Here is a 24796-nt window from a genome sequence, read left to right on the forward strand (position 1 = left end):
TCACTTCTTTAAAATAAGTGAAACCTACTTCCTGTTTTCTTTAAGGAAGAGACATGAGAATAAGAAGAATGACAGTAAGACACACACACACACTGATCCGGTTCCTCATAAAAATGATTTTTCAGGAAACTGTACTGCTGTAGTTGCACAAATACTTCAGCAAGAGCTGACAAATTCTGACAAATAATGGAAAAGAAACAGTAATTTTATGTGCTTGCTGGTGTGAATGAGGTGTTATAGATCATTTGGAGATTGTGTTAAACTCAGAAACCACAGAATGCACACAATTAATTAATTGGCTTTCCAGCCAGATTCATCACTTGTAATTCCATAAAGCAGATTGAAATACTTTCCACATCATTAGTAAATGCTGGTATGGACTACATATTGTCCTCTGTCTCCATTTACACATATTTTGTTAAAATGTTCAGTATAATTATGAAAGAAACCGGCTTGACTGTAGTTCCATGGACTCTCAACTTTAATTCCTGATTTCCCTGCAAACAATAACAACCCAGGCACCTCCAATATATGCATAATGATGTCACAGTATGTCTGGTCTGTCTATCCCTGGGTGTCCACTAGAGGTCTCACTTCCCCTTATCGTCACTGTTCATTGTTTTATTCTGTTTTCACTTACGTCGTTTGCACTTGTCTTTAAATACCTGGGTTGTTTCTGTCCTTGTTACGGAGTCCTTGTTTGATGTCAGTGCATTATATGTCCGTCACTCTTGCCTTGTCTTGCCTTGCCCTGCGTTCGTGTCCTGTTTATGTTCTGTTTTGGATTTACTGGTTTTGACCCTGCTTTGCTTGATTACCCGATTGGATTACCCCTATTAAAGATATATACCTGCACTTGGTTCTCTCGCTTCGTTCCTGCAACGCCGAACGTGACAAATGAAGGGAGATTGAGGTCTCTGCAGTGCAAAAGTGGGCATTTCTGTCTTCAAATAGATAGGTTTCTATATGATGCAATGAAAATTATCCCCCTTACCTAACCCCACCCCTAGACCTACCCGTCTCCATACATGAAAATCCTTCACCTTTCGGCGAAATTTGCCGTTTTGAAACCAAAATAGGTGACCTATGTGAATCATGTAGATTTGATGATAATTTTTTTTTGGGAGCGGGGGGGTGTGATTCATATTCAATGAACTGCGAATAGGTGTGCGTGCCAGAAGGGAGTGCGAGATTCAGTGAACTGCGATTCAGTGAATCGCGAACAGGTGCGCGTACCAGTTCGGGAGCGTGACTGACAGATCTGTAAAACCTATCATTAAAATTAGACTGAAAATCTACACCAATAAATATTCCCGCTCAATCCACCTTTCACTCCCACCATTTGACTGATGAACAGTAGGCTACAGTAATCATAATAATAAGTAATAATTTTTGACTCATATCTGAAGTTAAGTTTCTCCAGCTCTCCCCAGGTTGGCAAAATAAGCATCTCAAAATGTATCAGATTGATGCTTTAAGATTTTTCTTTAAATAAAACCCATAGAGGGGTAATATCCTTCTCACCTTTTTCACCTCTGACCTGTTTTCATGCCTGCATCTCTATGACATCAGCCAACTGGGTAACATGGGGCCAATTTCACTAAGGAGGTTCAACCAACTCTGACTTTAAACTTGAACTCTGAGTAGACTTACCCTGAGATGGGAAACTCTTGAGTTTTCGGTTACAGAACAGCTGAAATGAGTTGGTTTAATCAACTCTAAATTGACTGACTCTGAGTTAAGCACGTACACCACAACTATAAAAATACATTATCAATGGAGCACCGATATTATGATTCACCATGGCAACAGCTCCCGCCAAAAAGCTGTTGGCATACTTCAGACTCAATACAAATGTAATTCTTCCCAATGTTATAATATCTCAGGTTAAAACCGGACTGAATGTTACATTACGGTACATTATTGTAGCTCCTATATGCTTCAGATTTATAGTAAATATAGTAAATATAAGTAAATATCAAGACAGTTAATAATGTCGTTATTGCTATGTGTCACGTTACGTGATGCTTGAAACACGGCGAGAGAACCAATTGCAGGTAAGTATGATTTATTTAGGGATAATCCAGAGGGGTAAACAGTCCAGGCAGGGGTCGAAACCAAAACATCAATCCACATAAACAAGACACGAACACAAGGCAAGACAAGGCAAGAATTGACGGACATAAATAATACTCTGACATTAAACAAGGACTCCGTAACACAGACTAAGACAGACTGGGTATAAATAGACAAGAGGATAATGAGGGAACAAGAGAACGGTGGGGGACAATCAATTACACAACAAGGAGGAAGGTGACCAAATAAGGGAGGAGGAAGTGATCTGGTGACAGACACTGTGAGCAAGGAGGACATCTAGTGGAACCCCAGGGAACAACAACCCAGACACTGTGACACTATAATTTCTGACAAGCAAATACTTAAACTATTAAGAAAACATACAGTTTCTGATTCAGAAGCACCAGAATGTTATATCAAAGTCGAAATTACCTTTTTTTTTTTAATAGTATTTGTGCACAGCCAGCCTTATGACTGTTGTGACAGTTGATGTATGATGCTGCTGATATGTTATCTTTGTTATTGAGTGCACCAGAAAACACGTCAACAGAATCGTGAACGCACTCACAACAGACCCGGAAGAGAAGACAATGCTGAATAAAGACAGAGAAAACTGGATCGGGCTTTCTGGGATGGTACTTAAATGGTTCAGGTCATACTTAGAAGGGAGAGGCTATTATGTGAGTCTAGGAGAGCATAAGTCTAAGTGGACGACCATGACATGCGAAGTCCCACAAGGCTCAATTCTTGCACCGCTCTTGTTTAGCCTGTATATGGTCCCACTAAGTCAAATAATGAGAAAGAACCAAATTGCTATCAGCTATGCTGAGGATAAACAGATTTTCCTAGCCTTATCTCCAAATGACCACAGCCCCATTGACTCCCTCTGCCAATGCATTGATGAAATTAATAGTTGGATGTGCCAGAACTTTCTTCAGTTAAACAAGGATAAAACTGAAGTCATTGCATTTAGAAACAAAGATGAAGTTCTCAATGTGAATGCATACCTTAACTCTAGGGGTCAAACAACTAAGAATCAAGTCAGTAATCTTTGTGTGATTCTGGAGACAGACCTTAGTTTCAGTAGCCATGTCAAAGCAGTAACAAAATCAGCATACTATCATTTAAAAAACATTGCATGAATTAGATGTTTTGTTTTGTTCATGCCTTTATACGGTAAGAGAAACAACCAATCAGAGCTGCGGTCCGTAACTTTTTTTTTTGTATTCAAAGTATACAAAATGTATATAATAAGCGAGCATTATATATGTAGTAAATAAAAGTACAGTTTAACATTTAAATGCCAGTATAAAATACTACCATATTGATATTGATATTGTAAATTATACAAATACAAATTACATTATTGATGGCTAACTGAACCGGACTTGTCATTTAACAATTGTTAGCTTGATTGCATCACCAGCATTTCTTTTTCTAAATAGCTAGTTAAGTTATGATGTAATGCTGTGTACCTTAGATAAAATATAAGCATAGGCACATAGGCTTGATATTTATCCTGCTTGAATTGGTTCTAAGAAAGGCACATAACTTCATAAGTATACTAAACTAAACTTTCATCTGTGAATATAAAATATTTTAACTTAATTTCCTCGACGGCAGCTGTCAAATGTAAAACATCAGTGAAGCAAAGCTGATGGCTATATGTGAAAATGTGATTTGATGCACTTGTTTGATAACTTGTGGTTAAAGCTCAGGGGTCAAAAGCTGCAAATGCACTTTGCAGACACGCCGCACTCACTGTGGCAGAACGATTGTTTTGGTTGGCTACCTACTGTATGTACTGTATTATGTGGATGACAGTCAGACATTATGTAGAATTATTCAAATTAAGCTCTGATAGCCTCATTTTGGAATGATCTGAAGCAGTTTTATATGTAAAGACAGTAGAGCTGTCAACGAATATTCTCAATTCGAAAATATGTATTTGAATAGTTTAAAAAAAAACGGATTTCGAAGGTGAAAATTTATATTGGAATAAAAAAAAACAATTGGGAAAAAAAGGCCAGCGGTAGTAGAGGCGTGGTTGTCTGCTTTGCGAGTGGGCGCGCTAGCACGCCTGAGGGTTCAGGGACAGGTCACAGCCTCACAGGAGTCGCACTGTCTGGCACAGCATCACTCCTGAAAGTTGACGCGTCTTCATGGAAGATGCCAGCAAGTGCAGAGCCCAACTCGACTGCAGCAGAGACAGTGAGGTAAAATTGTTGACCCGATAAAGTTGTATGCAAGCTATTTAAGATACTGTTAGCATATCATTCGACCACTAGCAACATGAGGTCACATCACAAAAATGTGCACCCAAATGAGCATGGCATAATGTGTGGAACTCCAGCTAAACAGATCACGTCTTGACACTTAACGTTACTATGCATCGCCCACCGCATCCTCTTTGTCTGCAACACGACAAGAGACCATAACGGATAAAATAATTTCATTCATTTGTACGGACATGAGACCGATCAGCATCGCGGATGGGGCACGCTTCGGGGAGTTCTGTCAAGTAATGGATCCGAGGTTTGATTATTTATCGTTTCATGTCAAGAAAAAGTTCCATGTTTACCACAGCCAGCTCACTCAGAATATTCAATGTCAGTTCTATTTGCTGTAAAACTTGATCTAATATTAATAATATTTGTTTCAATCACTGAATGAAGCCAGCTATATTTGGGACCACAGTCGCGACCTTAAATTGCTTGCACAAAAATGTGTTTGTTCATTTAAACCGTTATGCGCAGAGAACGTGAGGGTGAGAGAGCCTGAGGTCTGCAGTCTTGGTCATTAGTTAATTTCCTTGTTTTTGTGTAGGTAATACGTTGTCATATATGTTTAAACTTAAATAGACTATCTATACAAGTAGTTATGTCTCTTTGTATTATTTTGGCCTGTTATTGATGTAATGTGCGTCATTGACAACATGCACAACCAGATGTTCGAATAGTTCGAATATTAGTGTATTTTTTAGAGGGAATATTCGAACGTCATTTTTGAGCAATTTTGACAGCCCTAAAAGACTCTGTGGGTTTTAGAGAGGATTCCAGTCATGCAAGGAAGAGGTCAAAATGGAGTCTGGCTTTAGCTCATTATCTTGAGATAGAGAAATCCCACTTTTATCTTATGATTTTCGCTGTGAGATTCAGAATGTGTATCCATTTAATACATGGATGAACTTTTACTCATCATTCTTATTTATTGAGAAGCACCCGATACATGTGGCATGCAGGGCTGAGAGCCACGGGAACCGGTGAATATTCACACAACTTTAAGACAAACAAACAATAAAATGCAAGTAAAGCAGCAACCCATCAAGAACGACTGCTGCATAAAAAAAACATAATAAAGCACAACATGAAGCCCAGGGGTCTCATTTACATAACTCTACATACATTTCATCCTAAAATTGTACGTATGCACAAAAGCTAGATTTTGCGAACGCATGGTTTTATATTAATGAGTGGAATATTTCATGTAAATGTGTATATTGAAATGAAAACAGATTTTAAAATAATAATTCTCACTCCAGGAAAAAGTGTGTGTATGCATGGTCTAGCATGTCTGTAAGGTGCGTACATATTTACAGCAAGTATATATAAGTATATATAAAGTTTATACGCAATTTCTATGTCTATTTTGTGCGTATGGAACGTTTATAAATTAGACCCTTGGCCTGTCCGCTCTCGTCTTGCACGGTCATCACTCCTCCTTTTATCCTTCTGGATCTCCTTCCTTGAGACTTGCTCTGTTTCCACAGCTCTGTGTGAATTTTCATGTGGCTATTAAGGTATCTTTTTTGATTGAAATGCTTTCCACACTGTTGGCAGGTGAACGGTTTCTCTTCAGTGTGAATTCTCTTGTGCCTGTTAAAGCTTCCTCCTTGAGTAAAACTCTTTCCACACTGAGGGCAAGTGTAAGGCTTCTCTCCAGTGTGAATCCTCATGTGCCTTCTAAGGCTTCCTTTTTCAAAGAAACTATTTCCACACAGTTTGCAGGTGTAAGACTTCTCTCCTGTGTGAATTGTCATGTGGGCATTCAAAGTGCATTTATGTGAAAAACTCTTTCCACATTGAGGACAGGTGAAAGGCTTCTCCTCGGTGTGAATCCTCATGTGGACTTTAAGGTGTCCATGTTCATTGAAACTCTTTCCACACTGTTTGCAGCTGTAAGGCTTCTCTCCAGTGTGAATCCTCATGTGGACTCTCAGCTTTCCTTTATGGTCAAAATTTTTTCCACACTGTTGACAGGTGAAGTGACTTCTAGATCTAGCCTTCTGAGCTCTTTTTTCTGAAGAGTTCTTTGCTGACTGTGAGCAACTAAATGATTTTTGTCCAGATATGAAATCAAGATGTATTTTATACTGATCTTTATCTTGAATTTCATTCAGTTCTTCACTCTTCACTTTCAGGTCTAGGGTGGAAAGAGATAAATAAAGTTAACACACTTAAAAGAAATAGTAGAACAGAAATCAATAATGGCCAAGTCTGCCTTGTATGTCTAAAAAGGAGCATCAAACTCAGCTGGTTAAGGGTCACAGTCCTGCAGTTCAGCTCCTACAAACCTACCTTTGGTTTTCAAGTAATGAAGCCCTTGATTGAGATGTGTTCAATTAGAGTTGAAGCTACTCTGCAGGGCTGTGGTCCTCCAGGAAACAAATCTGACATCGCTGTTATAGCTCTTAAATTTGGTCTTTTCAACAATGTTCAGTTTTGCAGAGAAACTGTTTATTAACAATATCAGTCAGGATTTAAGCTCCATTTTAACAAGCAAAATGTGTTTATTAAAGTTGCAACATCTCACTTCTAGATGAATCAGACATGCAATTATTTTATATTTAACAAACAATGAACAATACCCCTACCCACAAACCATGAATGTGTTAGAGGTGTGAACTACCTCCAAACAAATACACAGGGCAGAACCAGGCCTCTGGTTAAGGTGGTAAGAGACACATTTTATCCAAGATGAAGAAAAAGACAATCAAGTTTCCAAATGAAGGTAATACTTATTATAATTAACTACAAAGGTTTAACAAACTTGAGCCAATTTTCAAACATAAACACGAACAATATTAGACAATAAGAGAGAGAGAAAGTGAGCAACCTAAATACACAGAGGTGATCAGCTGAATACAAACAGATGCGCTAGTGACTGATGGAATTTGTTGTTTTCTAACCAACCGCTGACGGCCATAAATCAGACAGAAAGATAAATCGTGGATTTAACGGATGAGGTAAAGTTTTATAAATGTTGTGTTTGATGTCATAATTTTATTTTATTGAATTAGACACGATTAATGAAAGATTTACAACTAAATATTTAGTCATAGATGTTAGAATATTTGTCCTATTCGATGGTGTGATAACACAGCACAGTTTCAAGTGTTCGAATCAAAAATAATAAATGTTATTGTGAACTTAACAATATCATTTGCAATAATGATATGAAAACGATTACCACTTATTCAACAAATATATACACTCAAATGTACATTCAAACACAACAATTGGGCATACATAGCAAACGCGAGTTCAACAAGTAGATTACATACAAAGTCAAAGGAAAGATGCTAATCTTGTTGATCGTTATAATAGAATACATTCTCTGTAAAGTTAAGAATCAAAATAAAATCACCTTTCGAGTAAAACACAAGCGAGATCGGCATCTCTTTCAAGTAGGGCCGGGACTTTAACGCGTTAATTGCGATTAATTAATTACACAAAAAATAACGCGTTAACTATGATTAATTAATTACAGAAAAAAATCCCGCATTTTTAATAACTTATTTTTGCACCGCGGAACGTTTCTCACTGGATGTGTTTCGGCGGACCAATTATACTGGAGCACCAACTAGCGTTCGCAACTTCGCATATCACCGCAGCACATCGAGTCTCAAGTATCACCTCAACGCAAAACATATAGCAGCTAGCGTGGACTTTACACTTTATGTTGAACTTATTGTTTTGGCCAAGGTTATTGAGAGTTGGACTTAGTATGTTATGGCCTCTGAAACAACAGAGAGATGTTTTCTAATAGTCAGTGTTTCCAATGTTCTGAATGTAATTTACAGTATTGTGTTATACTTAAAAAAAAAAAAAAAAAAAAACACTTTACAGAAGGTTCCAGCACCTATAAGCTTCCTGAATTTCTGAAATGTACTATTTTGCTACACTTCATGGCAAAAATTGCACTGGTCTGCTAGACTTGGTTGAACAAAAATAAACAATATTTTGTTGCTTAAGCTTATGTATTCAGTCATTATTCAATGGTATACTATAAATCCATGTGAAAAAAAATTACTTCTCAATGTTCTCAGGTCAAATATTTATATGCGATTAAAATGCGATTAATTTCGATTAATTAATTACAAAGCCTCTAATTAATTAGATTAATTTTTTTAATCGAGTCCCGGCCCTACTTTCAAGTTAAAGTTTGCCGAAGCTCTCTCGATCAAATGCAACACCGATATTGATCCTCGCTCTTTCTCTCCTCTTGTCCCAAACTCTTCTCGGGTCGTTTGGTTGGCCCGTACGCTTACATTTACGGGAGATGTCCTTATCAACAGAACCAGCGGCAGATGGTAAACAGTTATTATGTTCCATAAATAAGTAACACAATCCACCATAAAACATGCAATAAGTAAATAAGGAACTGCTTGAAGCAAGCTAGTAGTTTGCTGGACGCTAGACACTACTTCCGCATTTGTCCACGACACTGTTGTCATATGGTTTCTACATCAGTAAAGGCGGTAACAAAGGGGAACTAATGTCATCGACAGGCGACTGCACTGCCCCGTGTCACAGTTTATAAGGGGAATTTTCTCATGATTTACAAGTAGTTGAAAACATTAGAGATATTGTTAGTAATCAGCTGGACAAAATATATAACACTAGCCTAGTGGTTTTTGGATATTTACTGCGAATATCTTACAAATTGTACCTTTAATATCTCAACTGGTTTGAAACTTCACATATTTATATTGGTTTTCAACCAGCTCGCTACATCGCCAATATCGTTACATCCCTATTTACTACTGATGCTATTTACTACTGAGTGACATACAGGACCAAAAGATGACGGTAATGCACTGGATTAGAATATGACCTTGTAAGAAGACACTGTGCTGCTTCAGTCTACTGCAGGTTCAGTCTATTAATGGAAAAGCTGCATTGTTTTAAAAGTAGCTGAACTACTGGATAAGCTGCTAAAAAATGTAGGAACGTTACTTGAATCTAGCTGCTGCCCAACAATAGGATTAACTTTAACTATTATTTATATTCAGGGATGTTAATGTTAGTAAAGCACTTTTAAGGATAAGTAGAAAAATCAATTACAGACATGTAATAACTCACATGTCACATTATGTAAATAAAGTGTTAGATATTGTTGCATAATTAAGTGATATAAATGAAGGGTTTTTATAGTTTTTAATTCAGAAGTAGATTTAAGGGTTTAATAACTCTTTTGTTCAGACTACTTCTGTACTATCTTCTGTACAGCTGGACATTTTCCTGACATTTTAGATCAAATGAGTGAGCTTTGAGAATGAAAACCAACCTGTATGTTTCTCAGTATCTTCATGTTTGACTCTGCATGTTTCTTCAATCTTCATTTCTTCACTCTCCTCTTTAATAAACTCCATCTTTATAACAGTGTGTGTCTCAGTCTCTTCATGTTTGACTCTGAATGTTTTCTCAATCTTCATGTCTTCACGCTCTTCTTTAATAAAGGCCATCTTTATAATAGTGTGTCACATGGATCTCAGTTGTGATTTTCTGTTTAAGATGAGAATTAACACTAGAAAAATAAGTCCAAACTAAATCTGTCTGCCTCTCAATCAGCTCCCTAGTTCAGTAGTTTCCACACACTGTTGACGGAGTCAGTCAGAGTGAAAGATAATCACCTGAAGAGAGGAAATAAATAAATTATAAATAAAATTATTTGTAATAAGAGTATATTTGGTATTTACCAATTTGTAGATTATATTTAATAGATTACAATTTGATGAAAACATTTGTAGATGGTTTATCAAAGTTATCATTACTAACTTAAAAAAATGAAAAGACTACAACAAAATAAAAACATGTACAATTAAAACAAGAAATTCAAATAAAATAAAAAATAAATATATACAAGTGGACAAGAATACAAAGAAAAAAAAACGAAATGTCAATATTACAAAAGACAACATACATAAGATCACTTTTTAAATAAATTTAACTCTTTAGCACATATAATTGAATCTTAAATTTTTTTTTACTATCATTACATTTTATAGAATACATATATGATTGAAACTTAACCATAAAAACCTTCAAACAAGGTTTAGAATAATTTATTTTACTTTTCTTGATACGAAATTTACCAGCATAAAGTTTACAGATATACTTTTTGAATAAAAATAAAATAAAACATCTTTTGAAGTCAAATCACAACTTTTTAACCAGTTTTCTCTTGGACAAAAAACAAGGATATAGAGAAATGCAATATGTGATACCTTGTTAAAAAATGTGATATTCAATATGCGATACAACATTGTTTAAAGTTTGTAAGTGTGTTTCAATTATAATTTAAAATATTTTAATGAAAATTATTTTACCAATCGGTTTCTTTTTTTCTTCTTTTATTTGGAAAAGAAAGAATCACTATAACTTCTGAAAGAGACCAGAAGTGTTTAAACATTACATAAAAAGTAAATGTCACAAATCAGAAAATGTAATTTTAGCACAAATGTAAACATACCAAAATATATATTAATGAAACTGATTTTATATCATTGTAACTTAGCTTTAAGTATTTCTTCATATACCACTGCAACACCTATAGTCTGAGAACGTTCATACATGATAAAAGGCAAGTGAACAGTCAGTAAAAAACAAACAAAGGACAAAATAAAGAAGATAAAACAGATAAAATAAACAGTAGTATTCAGGTACAGAAATGTACTGAATAAGTGTGAAGTAACACTGTATTGTGTTCACTGTAAGAATTTAATTTAGTAAATCTGTCCTGGGCCTCAATGATCAGTAAATCTGTCCCGGGTCTCAGTGATCAATAATCAGTAAATCTGTCTCGGGTCTCGGTGATCAATAATCAGTAAATCTGTCTCGGGTCTCGGTGATCAATAATCAGTAAATCTGTCCTGGGTCTCGATGATCAATAATCAGTAAATCTGTCTCGGGTCTCAGTGATCAATAATCAGTAAATCTGTCTCGGGTCTCAGTGATCAATAATCAGTAAATCTGTCTCGGGTCTCGGTGATCAATAATCAGTAAATCTGTCTCGGGTCTCAGTGATCAATAATCAGTAAATCTGTCTCTGGTCTTGATGATCAATAATCAGTAAATCTGTCCTGGGTCTCGATGATCAATAATCAGTAAATCTGTCTCGGGTCTCAGTGATCAATAATCAGTAAATCTGTCTCGGGTCTCGGTGATCAATAATCAGTAAATCTGTCTCGGGTCTCAGTGATCAATAATCAGTAAATCTGTCTCGGGTCTCAGTGATCAATAATCAGTAAATCTGTCTCGGGTCTCGGTGATCAATAATCAGTAAATCTGTCTCGGGTCTCGGTGATCAATAATCAGTAAATCTGTCTCGGGTCTCAGTGATCAATAATCAGTAAATCTGTCTCGGGTCTCGGTGATCAATAATCAGTAAATCTGTCTCGGGTCTCGGTGATCAATAATCAGTAAATCTGTCTCGGGTCTCAGTGATCAATAATCAGTAAATCTGTCTCGGGTCTCAGTGTTCAATAATCAGTAAATCTGTCTCGGGTCTCGATGATAAATAATCAGTAAATCTGTCTCGGGTCTCAGTGATCAATAATCAGTAAATCTGTCTCGGGTCTCAGTGATCAATAATCAGTAAATCTGTCTCGGGTCTCGGTGATCAATAATCAGTAAATCTGTCCTGGGTCTCGATGATCAATAATCAGTAAATCTGTCTCGGGTCTCAGTGATCAATAATCAGTAAATCTGTCTCGGGTCTCAGTGATCAATAATCAGTAAATCTGTCTGGGTCTCGATGATAAATAATCAGTAAATCTGTCTCGGGTCTCGGTGATCAATAATCAGTAAATCTGTCCTGGGTCTCGATGATCAATAATCAGTAAATCTGTCTCGGGTCTCAGTGATCAATAATCAGTAAATCTGTCTCGTGTCCCGGTGATCAATAATCAGTAAATCTGTCTCGGGTCCCGGTGATCAATAATCAGTAAATCTGTCTCGGGTCTCGGTGATCAATAATCAGTAAATCTGTCTCGGGTCTCGGTGATCAATAATCAGTAAATCTGTCTCGGGTCTCGGTGATCAATAATCAGTAAATCTGTCTAGGGTCTCGGTGATCAATAATCAGTAAATCTGTCTCGGGTCTCGGTGATAAATAATCAGTAAATCTGTCTCGGGTCCCGATGATCAATAATCAGTAAATCTGTCCTGGGTCTCGATGATCAATAATCAGTAAATCTGTCTCGGGTCTCAGTGATCAATAATCAGTAAATCTGTCCTGGGTCTCGATGATCAATAATCAGTAAATCTGTCTCGGGTCTCGGTGATCAATAATCAGTAAATCTGTCTCTGGTCTTGATGATCAATAATCAGTAAATCTGTCTCGGGTCTTGGTGATCAATAATCAGTAAATCTGTCTCTGGTCTTGATGATCAATAATCAGTAAATCTGTCTCTGGTCTTGATGATCAATAATCAGTAAATCTGTCTCGGGTCTCGGTGAAAAACATAGTTCATTTAAATGAAACCAGAAGCTGAACCAGAAAGTTTCTAAAAATACCCCACCCTACTGACCTACTGATGAAGATCTGTACACTTTAATATATGTGGCATTTTGACATTGCCAACCTTTAAATTAATGGGGGGGGGGGGGTGAAATGCTATTTCATGCATACTGAGTTTTTTACACTGTTAAAGAGTTGGATTCCCATGCTAAACATGGACAAAGTTTCAAAAATTAAGTTGTACATTTGAAGGAGTATTTCTGTTCCAAAAATACTCCTTCTGGTTTGTCACAAGTTTTGGAAAGTTTTTTCGAGTATGGCTCTGTGTGACGTTAGATGGAGCGGAATTTCCTTATATGGGTCCTGAGGCACTTCTGCCGGAAGAGCGCGCTCCCGTATAGCATAGCACTGAGAGCACAACAGACTTCACTGATCAGAGCGAGAGCGTCGCGAAATGTCACAAAAGGAGTGTGTTTTTGGTGGCCAAGGCAAGACAACCCTGCACAGATTACCAAAGAGAAACAGCATTAACGGACCAGTGGATGGAGTTTATTTTTACAGAGCATCAACGGAGTTGTGCAAGTGTTTTTGTTTGTTCCCTGCATTTCGAAGATGCTTGTTTTACAAACAAGGCCCAGTTTTGACGACGGATTTGCGTATCGTTTATTTCTTAAGGATGATGCAATCCCAATGAAAAAGGGTCACGATCGTGTGTTGGAACCGCAGGCGGTGAGTAAAACTGCTTCAAATATCTCTGCCTCCTTGTTAGTGCGTCCGCCTCCCATGCCGGAGACCCGGGTTTGAGCCCCGCTCGGAGTCGTTGCTGCTGCTGCTCTCGTTCAGTTTCAGCCTCTGGATCTGATTCTGGATCATAAATAAACGGCTGAATCTGACTGTTACCCAAACTGTTTGTTTTGGGTAGTTTTTTCCTCACGGTAATGTCACAGTTTCCAAACGCTCTCAACTCAAAAGCCTACTTGCGCTCGTGATTCTTTAGCTCCGCCCACACATCACGCCTCCAGCCGGTCGTGTTTTTCTGGGAAAAATCGGTACAGACTATCTTTCTCTTATTAATATAATAAAACTAAAGACTTTTTGGAGTTATGAAGGATGCAGTACTACTCTATAGGTACTCAAGATTAACAGGATATTGAGTGAAAACGAGCATTTCACCCCCCCTTTAAGTTGACAGTAAGTAAGTTGAAGAAGTTTGAAGATTGTATGAAGACTGTTTAACCTTTTGAACTGCTGAACCACGATATGCGTTTTAGTTTCACCTGTTGGCCTATTGTTCCTAATTTTCTCATCTTTTCTCATTGTCTCATGTTACTGCTTCTGATCATCTCTGTAATAAGTTTCTGGATTTTTTTGTCACCAAAGTTGAAAATGTTTGTAGAGATTTTTGTACTTCTACTTTACTGTCTTCTACTGCTGTTCATATTTCTTCTTATTCTGGTACTAAGTTGTCTAAATTCTGCACAATAGACTCATATTCTCTTTTAGCAGAGGTTTCAAAAATGAAAGCAGCCACTTCTATACTAGATCCCATACCATTTGGTCTGTTTAAATCATGTTTTGCTTCTTTGTGTCCCTTTGTTGTGAGCATTATAAATGACTCTCTGTGTACTGGGGTTGTACCAACAACGTTTAAAACCGCTGCAATTACCCCAGAGCCTAAAAAGTCAAATATTGACTATGAGATCTGCACCAATTTCCGTCCCATATCTAATCTCCCTTTTTTTGCTAAACTTTTGTAACGAGTGGTTGCTTCTCAGTTGATTTCTCATTTAACTCAGAACAATCTCATTGAGCCTCTACAATCATGCTACATAAATTACATAGTACAGAATCAGCTCTGGTTAGGGTCACCAATGACCTGCTAATCGCCTCAGATTTTGGCTGTCTTTCAGTTTTGATCCTACTTGATCTCAGTGCCGCTTTTGACACTGTTGATCACTCAATTTTAATTACTCATCTTGAAACTGTTTTTGGGGTTTCAAATACTGCTCTTAATTGGTTTAAGTCCTACCTTTTTGATCGGAAGCAGTTCGTTGCCATGGGTGGATTTAGATCTGAGGTTAATGTTGTGCAGTCTGGTGTCCCACAGGGGTCAATTTTGGGCCCTCTTCTTTTTAATATTTATGTTTATCCTCTTGGCCAGCTTTTGAGATCTCTTGGTCTAAAATTCCACTTCTATGCACATGATACCCAGATCTATATTAATTTTAGACCTAATGAAATTGTGCCTGTTAATATTCTTTCTGAGTGTATTTCTAAGATTAAGAAATGGATGACGGATAATTTTCTTTGTCTTAACAGTGAAAAGACTGAGATTATGTGGAGTTTAAAACAAAATTGAGGAATCTAGGAGTTTTCTAAGATGGAAGAATGAAATTTTAACAGTATTCAGAACATGTGCCTCAAACGTTAGGCTGGCATCGAAAATTACTACCAGATTCCAAATCAGAGCTGGTTGTTCTAACTCTTGATGGCATAAATGTGGAGTTTAAAACAAAATTGAGGAATCTAGGAGTAATTTTCAAAGCCAACCTAACGTTTGAGGCACATGTTCTGAATACTGTTAAAATTTCATTCTTCCATTTTAGAAATATTGCCAGATTGCGTCCAATGCTATCGTTTACTGTTGCTGAGAGATTGATAAACACTTTTGTGTTTTCCCGTATTGATTACTGTAATGCCTTGTTAGCTGGCGTGTCAAAATCTACCTTAAACAGAATGCAGGTCTTACAAAATTCAGCTGCCAGAATCCTTACTAGAACTAATATACATGATCATATTACTCCCGTTTTGGAGTCTTGGCACTGGCTTCCAATTAGGTTTAGGGTGGACTTCAAAATTTTGATGCTTACTTACAAGGAACTGCATGGTTTAGCACCTCAATACTTGACCGAGCTTTTAACTCCATATACTCCAAAACGTGATCTTCATTCTTCGGAATCTGGTCTTTTAACTGTTCCTTCAACTCGTTTAAAATCAATGGGAGACAGGGCTTTTTCTTCATTAGCTCCAAAACTTTGGAATTCTCTACCGATTGAGATTAGGCAAGCTAAATCTTTTGGTATTTTCAAATCACAGCTTAAAACTCATTTTTTTAGGTTTGCTTTTAATTGATCTATTGTCTTTTATGTTTATTTTACAGTGTATTATGTCTTTTTGTGTGCTGTATTTTCTTTCTTCTTTGTTGTTTTAATTGTTTCTGTACAGCGCTTTGAGATGTACATTTAAAGGCGCTATAGAAAATAAAGGTTATTGTTATATTATATAAGTAATAAACAGAATTGAGCATTGAGTAGTTGAGTATTGTGCATTTTCCCCTACCACTATTTCTTAATAATTGTTTAATGATTTTAATGGAACCGGAATCAGAACCGGAATCGTTAAGTGGAACTGGAACAGAAATCGGAACCGGAAAATTTCTAACGATTCCCAACCCTACTGAGAAGGTTCCTATTAAGATTCTCAGACACAGGGATGCATCAGAATCATTCATTTTGCAAACTGTCCTTCCTTTTACTCAGGAGTCCATTACAGGAAACAGTGTGCTGATTCGCGGCATTGGATTGCAAACATTGTCTGTACCCCTACATAACATGTTTCTCCAATCTGATTTAGTAAATGGAGCAGTGGTGGTGGGAGTCCGTCCTTCATTACCAATGGAAGGAGTTTCAGTGATTTTGGGGAATAATCTGGCGGGTGACCGTGTATGGATTGATGTTCCACCTCCACCTGTGGTTGCTACTTGTCCTTCTCCATTGGGTGACACTGATATCTCCCAGCAGTATCCAGAGGTATTTGTGTCTTGTGCACTTACGCGTGCAATGCATATACAAACAGATGCAAAACTAAGTCATGTGAAGGATTTGTTTACCTCTAAGAGGGTAGGGCCTGGTATCCTTGCTTTGCCTTCTGTTCCCCATCAGGTCTGGGTGTCTGCTCAGAAAGAGGATTCATCTCTGAACTCGCTGTTTGATGCTGCTTTATCTCTTGATGTAGCAGAGAGTTCCGTTAATGGGTACTTCATTGAAAATGGGGTACTATTGCGGAAGTGGACTTCTAACACAGAGGGAGGTTTGACTGAACCAATTATACAGGTAGTTGTGCCTGTTTCTTTGCGAAGTGCAGTGTTGGATTCTGCTCATTGCGGGGTGTCTGGTCATTTGGGTAAAAATATGACCTACCAACATTTGCTGGTGGATTGTGTTAGTCCTTTACCACCTTCAAAGTCTGGTAGCATTTACTTATTGACAGTAATGTGTCAGAGTACTCTATATCCTGCTGCATTTCCTTTGCGTTCAATCACCACACGATCAGTTGTAAAAGCCTTGTCCCAGTTCATTTCTATTTTTGGAATTCCAAAAGTTGTTCAGAGTGATCAGGGGACAAACTGTACATTTAACATGTTTCAAGAGGTTCTGCGGCAGCTTGGCATTAGACACAACAAATCCAGTGCGTACCATGTGGAAAGTCAGGGTGCCCTAGAACGTTTTCACCAGACGTTAAAATCTTTGTTGAGGGCATATTGCACCGAGTTAAAAGGTGATTGGGAGGAAGGTGTACCTTGGTTGTTGTTGGCCACATGTAAGGTTATTCAGGAGAGTTTGGGATTTAGTCCCAATCAGTTAGTCTTTGGACATTGTGTACGGGGACCAGTGTTGGATAAATTACCCAAAAAAAGTAATCCACTACAAATTACTAATTACTGCTCTAAAATTGTAATTTGATTACATTACTGATTACTGTATGTAAAAAGTAATCAGATTACTAATTACTTTCAAGTTACTTTGAAAACCTATTAAACCTACAAGGGAAAAAAAACTACAAACAAAGTGAAACTCAGTTCTTTCCATAATTTAATATTGACTGAAAAATATTACAGAAATATGAAAACAGCAACTTGAATTAAAGATCCAATGCATTTCTATAACTTAACATTCTTATCATAAACTTGCCTAACAATGAAAAACTGTAGTCTTTTTAAATGTATATGCAGTAGGCTTATGTCTTAACTACATATGGGCTGTCATTCCAAGGAAGCTTCTATTATTACAAGTCCAGATGTCTGCGGTTGTGGAGACATATATTCCAAATGCTCTAATGTTTTTTTAAGTTCATACTCCATAGGGCTGTCACTTTTCGTTCGAAAATCGATTGCACAATCGATCGGACCAACCAAAAAAAGTTTCCAAAATGAAAATAGGGAATCGATTTTGACCAAACTATTAATTTTAAAATAATTAAACAATTAAAAAAATATACATGTAAAAAAAACTTGTGTTGGGGCTTAATTTTTATCATCTAAACGCGGGCTCAGGCTTGCGCTCCGGTTTGTGAGGTAAATGAGCGGTCATGTGATGTGTTTCGAGTAGCGCGAGAAAGAGGTGAAATGGATGCTGAGTAGGTTCAACGGAGGCTTGCCTCTGGCGAAAATAAGTTTTGGTTGCACCAGCAACTAAAGCAAAGTTCTGAGGTGTGGAAAAGTTTTGACCGTGTTTATAATAAGAATAATGAGTGAATAATCACCATCAGTGAGCACAGGAACACATTGAAGACATCTACAGTGGATTCATTCATTTTCCTCCACAAAAACATGTAGACCTAGCCTAACCTCTGTGAGTAAAGGTTTTTCAAATGATAACTATATAGTCATTAAGGCTTAAATGCATAATGTGGACAGAGTATTTACGCTAATGTTGGCATTATTCTTTTATTAAATGTCATCTGATATGTGGAAAAGCAAATCGGCGGAGCCTTTATCTCAATTTCGTTATTGCCAAATACCATATCTTAATTTAATCTGTTAAAAAAGACTCGTTTTTATTGGTGCGTTGGTTTATTTATAGGCTAAATGAGTCTATGTCTATTTAGAGTGCCGAGATACGATGTTACAGAGGACTTATTTTATTTCTTTATTCCAACTTCCAAGTGGCCTAGTCTACGTTAGCTATGAATAAATTATGTTAAAACATGTATAAATGACTCATTGTTGACAAAAGGCAAAAGAGCTGTGCGTGTATGCGCACATCTGAATGTCGGGCTGCGCTGCACACGGGTTCGGGCTTTAAAAGGCTGTCAATCAAAATGTATTCTCGGGCTCGGGCCGAAACCTGTCGAGCTCCGGTCCTGTCGGGCCTGACATTTAAGACCCGATTACAGCTCTAATGCCAATAAATAAGAAATTTTGCTGACTTGTGCGTTTCCGTCTTTTTTTTAGACATGGAAAATCGATTTTACAATCGATTCATAGTCTTAAAAATCGAAAATGTTTTTTACACAAAAGTAACAGCTCTCTATCCGCATAGCATTTATCTAGATACCTTGCAAATTTCTTTCGGTCCTGCAAGGGTACAGAGCTGTCCGTCAAGTCTCTAAATGACTGCGATTCCACAGTCGACAAGGGCAGCATTTCCTCCACCACATACGCTGCTACAGCTCTCTTCACCTGTCCAGAAGTTACATTCCCTCCCGATCTTAAACAAAAATCTCCGTCCATTTTAACAGCACGAGTTCTCCAGTAGGAATTCATTAAAGCGAATGCTCAATAAGCCGCCCCAAAACGTGATTCGAAATGCATTTTTATTTAATTACTTTAATATTTTTTCTTACTAATACATTTGTAATGCAAGTAACTTAATTTTATTGACATCAGTAACTGTAATCAAATTACATTTTAAATTTAATGAGTTACATTACTGCGTTATCACGAAAAGTAATTAGAATACAGTAACAGTTACTTTGTAACGCGTTATACCCAACTCTGACGGGGACCCCTGGCGGTACTGATTACTGCTGCTTTACCGGAGGAGCCACTACAGAGTCTGATTCAGTATATACAGGGTTTTCATCGACATTTAGTTTGGCTGGGGAATTGGCAAAAGAAAAGTTAGGAAAAACTCAGGAAAAGATGAAAGGCTGGTTTGATCGCAAGTCTGAGATTCGCATATTTAATCCAGGAGATCAGGTGTTAGCCTTATTTCCTCTACCAGATTCTCCTTTTGCTGTGAAGTTTTTAGGACCTTACACTGTGCTTCGAAAAGTGTCTGATCAAAATTATATTCTTTCTACCACTGAGCACAGGAAACATAAACCCAGTTGTGCCATGTGAATTTGTTAAAACCCTTCTGTTCTCGTAATGCTGCTCCTGAAGTCATTCCTTCACCAATTGCCCTAGCTAGTTTGAGTCAAGTAGGTGACGTGCAACAGGATGTGAAATCACCTGATGATGTCATTTTACAACCTCGCCTAAAAAACTCTTGAGACCTTGGCTAACAGAAGGATGGGTAAAACATTTGTCTTGCAAACAACGCTTTGAGTAAAATTCTATGCTGACTGAATTTTCTGTTCTTTTTTCAGATACTCCTTGATTAAACGTACACACTTGATTAAACACGATATTGATGTAGGCGATGTTAAACCTGTCCGACAATGATTTTATCGTGTATCATTTGACAAACGGCAGAAATTGGAGGCTGAAGTCAATTACATGCTTGAAAACAACATAGCAAAGCCTTCCTTTTCTGATTGGGGTTCGCCTTATTTGTTAGTAGGAAAATCAGACGGCACTCAGCGTTTTTGCACAGATTATAGACGAGTAAATATCCTTACTAAACCTGACTCATATCCTTTGCCTAGGATGGAAGACTGCGTTGACCAAGTTGGATCAGCTACGTCAGTAAATTTGATTTGCTCAAGTGCCTTTGACCGTCCGAGCACAGTAAATTTCCTCTTTTATTACACCATTTGGATTAAATTCTTTTACCTTTCTCCTCTACATTTTAGCGTTTAATGAACAGAGTGACCGCTGGTTTAGAGGGCTGTGCTGTATATCGGTCCCCTGTCCTGACGGCTCCTCCACTTGATAAACCATTCAAACTTCAGCTGGATGCTAGTCAGGTTGGAGCGGGAGCTCTTCTGCTGCAGGCTTATGAGAGTGGTATAAATGGCCCTGTTAGCTATTTCTCACGAAAATTCAATTCGTAACAGCCAATTATTCTACCATCAAGTAAGAAGCGTTAGCGTACTGTGGTCCCTGCAACATTTTGAGGTGTATTTGTCTTGTGGGACTATGCCAACTGTGGTGTACACAGACCATAACCCCCTTATGTTTCTTCACTCTCTGCAGAATCCGAATCAGCGTCTTATTAGGTGGTCTCTTTTTCTTTGGAGATTTTTCATGTATGTATGTTTTGGGGTTGGAACTTGTATAATGAAGAGTTCCTAATGAGAATCTCTCCCTTTTTAAGGGGGGAGGTGTTACGGCTCAGTTTTGTTTTGGGTTTGTTCTGTTGTTTTCTCTTTTTTCTATAGGTTGTCAGATAAGGATCCACACCTGTGTTGAATTTGGAAAGCAGTATTTAAGATGGCTGTCCTTTGTGGGAAGGAGTTCTGACCCTGATTTTTTCTTTATTGTTTGTTTATTTTTTGTCGAACATATTTTTTCTTTATGATATAACCCCTAGATGTAAAATAAATATTTTGTTTAATTAAATTTTGGACTCTGATCCCTTTATTTTGTTACTTCCTTAAGCGGGAAAGTAACATATATATATATATATATATATATATATATATATATACATATATATATATATATATATATATATATATATATATATATATATATATATATATATATGAAGAGTTCAGATGCAAAAGCCTCCAAGTGTCATCTGAAATTTTCATCTAAAATTAGGATTTTTATCAGACTCCTATATTTATGTTCAGTTATTTCACTTTAATAGCCTGGAAAAGTACCTGCACATTGCCATTAAAGTAAAATGACTCAACCTAAGCATAGGAGCTTGATAAAAATCCAAATTTTAGATGGCACTTAGAGGCATCTGAACTATACACACACACACACACACATATATGTTCCAGTTGAACATGTTAAACAAATGTATCTTATTTATCTCTCTCACTCTCCGTCTCTCGTTCTCTCTTTCTCTAGAATTGAAGCCTACAGCCATTCTATCCATGCGGCAACTGATGGAAAAGGGGTTCGCTTTGGTGCTGTTATCGCAAAAATGACATACATAAATAAACATTTTTGAATTATTCTTGTCTCTTGTCTTGCCTCTCAACAACATTTAAAATATCGGCTGTAATTTAGTGACTCCATATGCAGATTCCAACTTCAACTTAAATGATAATGAGCAAATTTACCTTAAGGAGGTTAATCAATATACTATATCATTCAATAGCGCAATACTTTTAAGGTTATCCATTTTTTACAATTGTTTTAAAATTGATATTAATTTTTCATTTATATTTTGTGTAAATTCATTTTTAAATTCAAAATTGTGAATCAAAGCACAATTAGTAATAAACCTCTGCTGCATTTTGAATCAAAAATCACATTTAAAAACAAATACTACTGAAATTAATATATTGATGCTATATACAAAGTGACGTGACTGCAAACTAAACCAACAGGGTACTAGAAGAGCGGTCCTGAACACTGCAGCCTCCGTTTGTGCAGGAACATACTATTGGAATTAAGCCTAGACTTAGCAGTATTCATGGCGATTCAAATCAGTGAATCGTTTTGTAAATCATTTGATTCAATTGGCTCGGATCTTCGAAAAGCTCCGTTTCTCCATCAGTACTTGATGATAAACTGATTCAGAGAGAGAGAAATTGAGACGCACTGTTTCTGTTACTCTTGCGCTTTACAAGCACAAAATACCCTTCATTAATAACACTGAACAAAGCATTGCAGTAATACAGTCGGTAACAACTCATTTCTAAGTTTTATATACAATTATCCGGAGTAGTTGTATCGATTTAAACACATTAAATGATTAAAATCACACACCTTCCTTCAGCCGAATCACAACAGATGCGGGAGCGCGCGCAGCCTTATGACGTCACGCCGCCAGAGCAGAATAAAATTCCCGTTCGTGAAATGAATTGAATGAACTGCAGAGCTGCCACAAGTCCGACATTGATCATGATCTCCAAATTACAGGACTGGGAAGAACTTCAATGTCAAACTCATGGAGATTTTAAAGAACAAAATTAAATTTGTGGCTGCAGGAAGATTTGAACATTTACATAAAGGTAATAAATCAAAGTTCAGCTTAATTTGGTTAAAGTGTATTTCATTAAAGTACTGTGATTATAAAGGATTACATTGATGGTGAATTTTGACCGTCTGAATGGTCAAATATTTTATTAAAGGTTTAAAATAATTTATTCTAAACATTATCCGTCTCTCTCTCTCTCTCTCTCTCTCTCTCTCTCTCTCTCTCTCTCTCTCTCTCTCTCTCTCTCTCTTTGTGTGTGTGTTCACTACTGTGTGTGCGCACTTAAACCCTTCATGGTGCATCAAGAGCCTCTTTTAAGACCTGGTCGTTCATCTAAATGTTCACAAACTGGCACAAAGACTAGCAGTGTTGTTAATTTTATGAATTAATTTTATGAATAATTTATGAACTTGAACACAATTACAGCCAAACGATTATTCTTGAACACCATCTAACTTTACAATTCACTTAAATGGAATATATTTTTGTCACTATTTTGAATTTTATTTTATTTATTCATTTTGATTTTAGTTAGTTTCTGTATTTTTTTTTTTTAAATACGAAAATTATTTATTAAGAAGTTATAAGGTTTTATCATTTATTTTGAATATCTATACAGTTTTTATTGATATTTTTTATTATTTAAGTTTTAGCTTTAGTAGTGAGAACTGAAAACAACTGTAAACAAAATGAAAATATGTTTTATTTTAGTTAACATATATTACATGTAAGATGTTTTATTTATTAATTTATTCAAGTTAATTGTAATAAACCTGAATTGAGCTGTTTATATTTTTCATGTCGAATTTGGGAGTTTATCACATTTCAATCCAATGGTTTGGTAATTTTGTTTATTTCATACTATATTTTTCCTTTTTCTATTCTGGTTCCATGAATCATTTTGTGCTTCCTAATTGCTTAACTGTTTCAAATGTACCCTGGACTGAAAGCCATGAAAAGATGATCTTGCTGAAGGTTTTCAAAGTGACAGCTCACCCTAAAAACAACCAGACCAGCTCTTAATCATATGCATTTCTTAATAAATATACCCAGATACAGATAAATATATTGATGGATCAAACATGCCAAATAAAATTTCAAATAGTGTGAATCCACTGTCCCAGATTTGTGTTTTGGAGAGAGATGCTGTGATCACATTTGGGTTTGAATGTTTGAAGCACCTCTGTAGCTTCTCTCCGGTGCTCCGATTTAAAGACACAGAGTAAGAGGAGCAGAGTTGAGCGTCCATTCTTATAAAACAGCGAGCCTTTGGAACGCTCTAAAAAACAAATGAGCATTTTTTGCTATAACCTGGCACATGACATCTCTTCTTTCTTAGACTCATGTTTTTTGTGCATTGTCCCTGATTAAATATTAATAAACTTATTCAACATTCAACATAGAATAAAATAAAAGAGCTTCAATAAAAGCCTATTTATTTATTTAACATAAACATGCACTGTGAGCACTGAACACTTCTCATTCAGTCAGGGACTGGTTTGTACTTGCAAATGTAGTTACAGGACATGAGAATGTGTACCAAGAGGTATTAACATAAGGTCATATAACACAAGGTTAAATAGTATTAATAATAGGTTACAGATTACAAGTTACCCTGTTTAAAATCTAATAGTAGTGTAACTTTAATTACTTTATTAAAGTAATAGAACTAATTACTTTTGAGTACTTTTTGTTTACTTTTCTAAATTTGTGAAAATTAAAGAATAATAAATGAAAGCATATACATCAACTTAAATACAGTTATCTAATAAGCATGTGTCATATTCTGTATAATAAACTCTTGAAACATGATGTTTTTTTAACTGCTGTCTCTTTGTATATAATGATAGTTTTCTCAAAATAAGTAAAATGCACATGAAGTGACACAGAGCAGTTCTAGAAATTATGTTTATGTGCCCGTGTACTCCTAT

At 36.6% G+C, this 24796-nt stretch overlaps 1 protein-coding gene across 1 annotated transcript; it reads right to left on the reverse strand.

The window, feature by feature from the left end:
* Positions 1–4862: 4862 nt before the first annotated feature.
* LOC113093035 (gastrula zinc finger protein XlCGF7.1-like) lies at positions 4863–22704 on the reverse strand. Its single transcript, XM_026258858.1, has 3 exons — positions 22655–22704; positions 9646–9991; positions 4863–6498 (listed from the first exon to the last, which is right to left on the reverse strand). Exons 2-3 carry the CDS (start codon positions 9821–9823, stop codon positions 5720–5722), a joined length of 957 nt encoding a protein of 318 aa, XP_026114643.1. The 5' UTR covers positions 9824–9991; positions 22655–22704; the 3' UTR covers positions 4863–5719.
* Positions 22705–24796: the final 2092 nt, after the last annotated feature.

This window comes from Carassius auratus, unplaced genomic scaffold (genome assembly GCF_003368295.1).
Source record: "Carassius auratus strain Wakin unplaced genomic scaffold, ASM336829v1 scaf_tig00214833, whole genome shotgun sequence".
NCBI classification, from domain to species: domain Eukaryota; kingdom Metazoa; phylum Chordata; class Actinopteri; order Cypriniformes; family Cyprinidae; genus Carassius; species Carassius auratus.

Bases quoted from the DNA above. Each gene is read 5' to 3' on its own strand.
- LOC113093035 (XM_026258858.1), bottom strand. From the start codon at position 9,823: ATGGCCTTTATTAAAGAAGAGCGTGAAGACATGAAGATTGAGAAAACA. The intron at 6,499-9,645 runs GTTGGTTTTCAT...TTTCCACCCTAG, and splicing joins AGATACTGAGAAACATACAG to ACCTGAAAGTGAAGAGTGAA.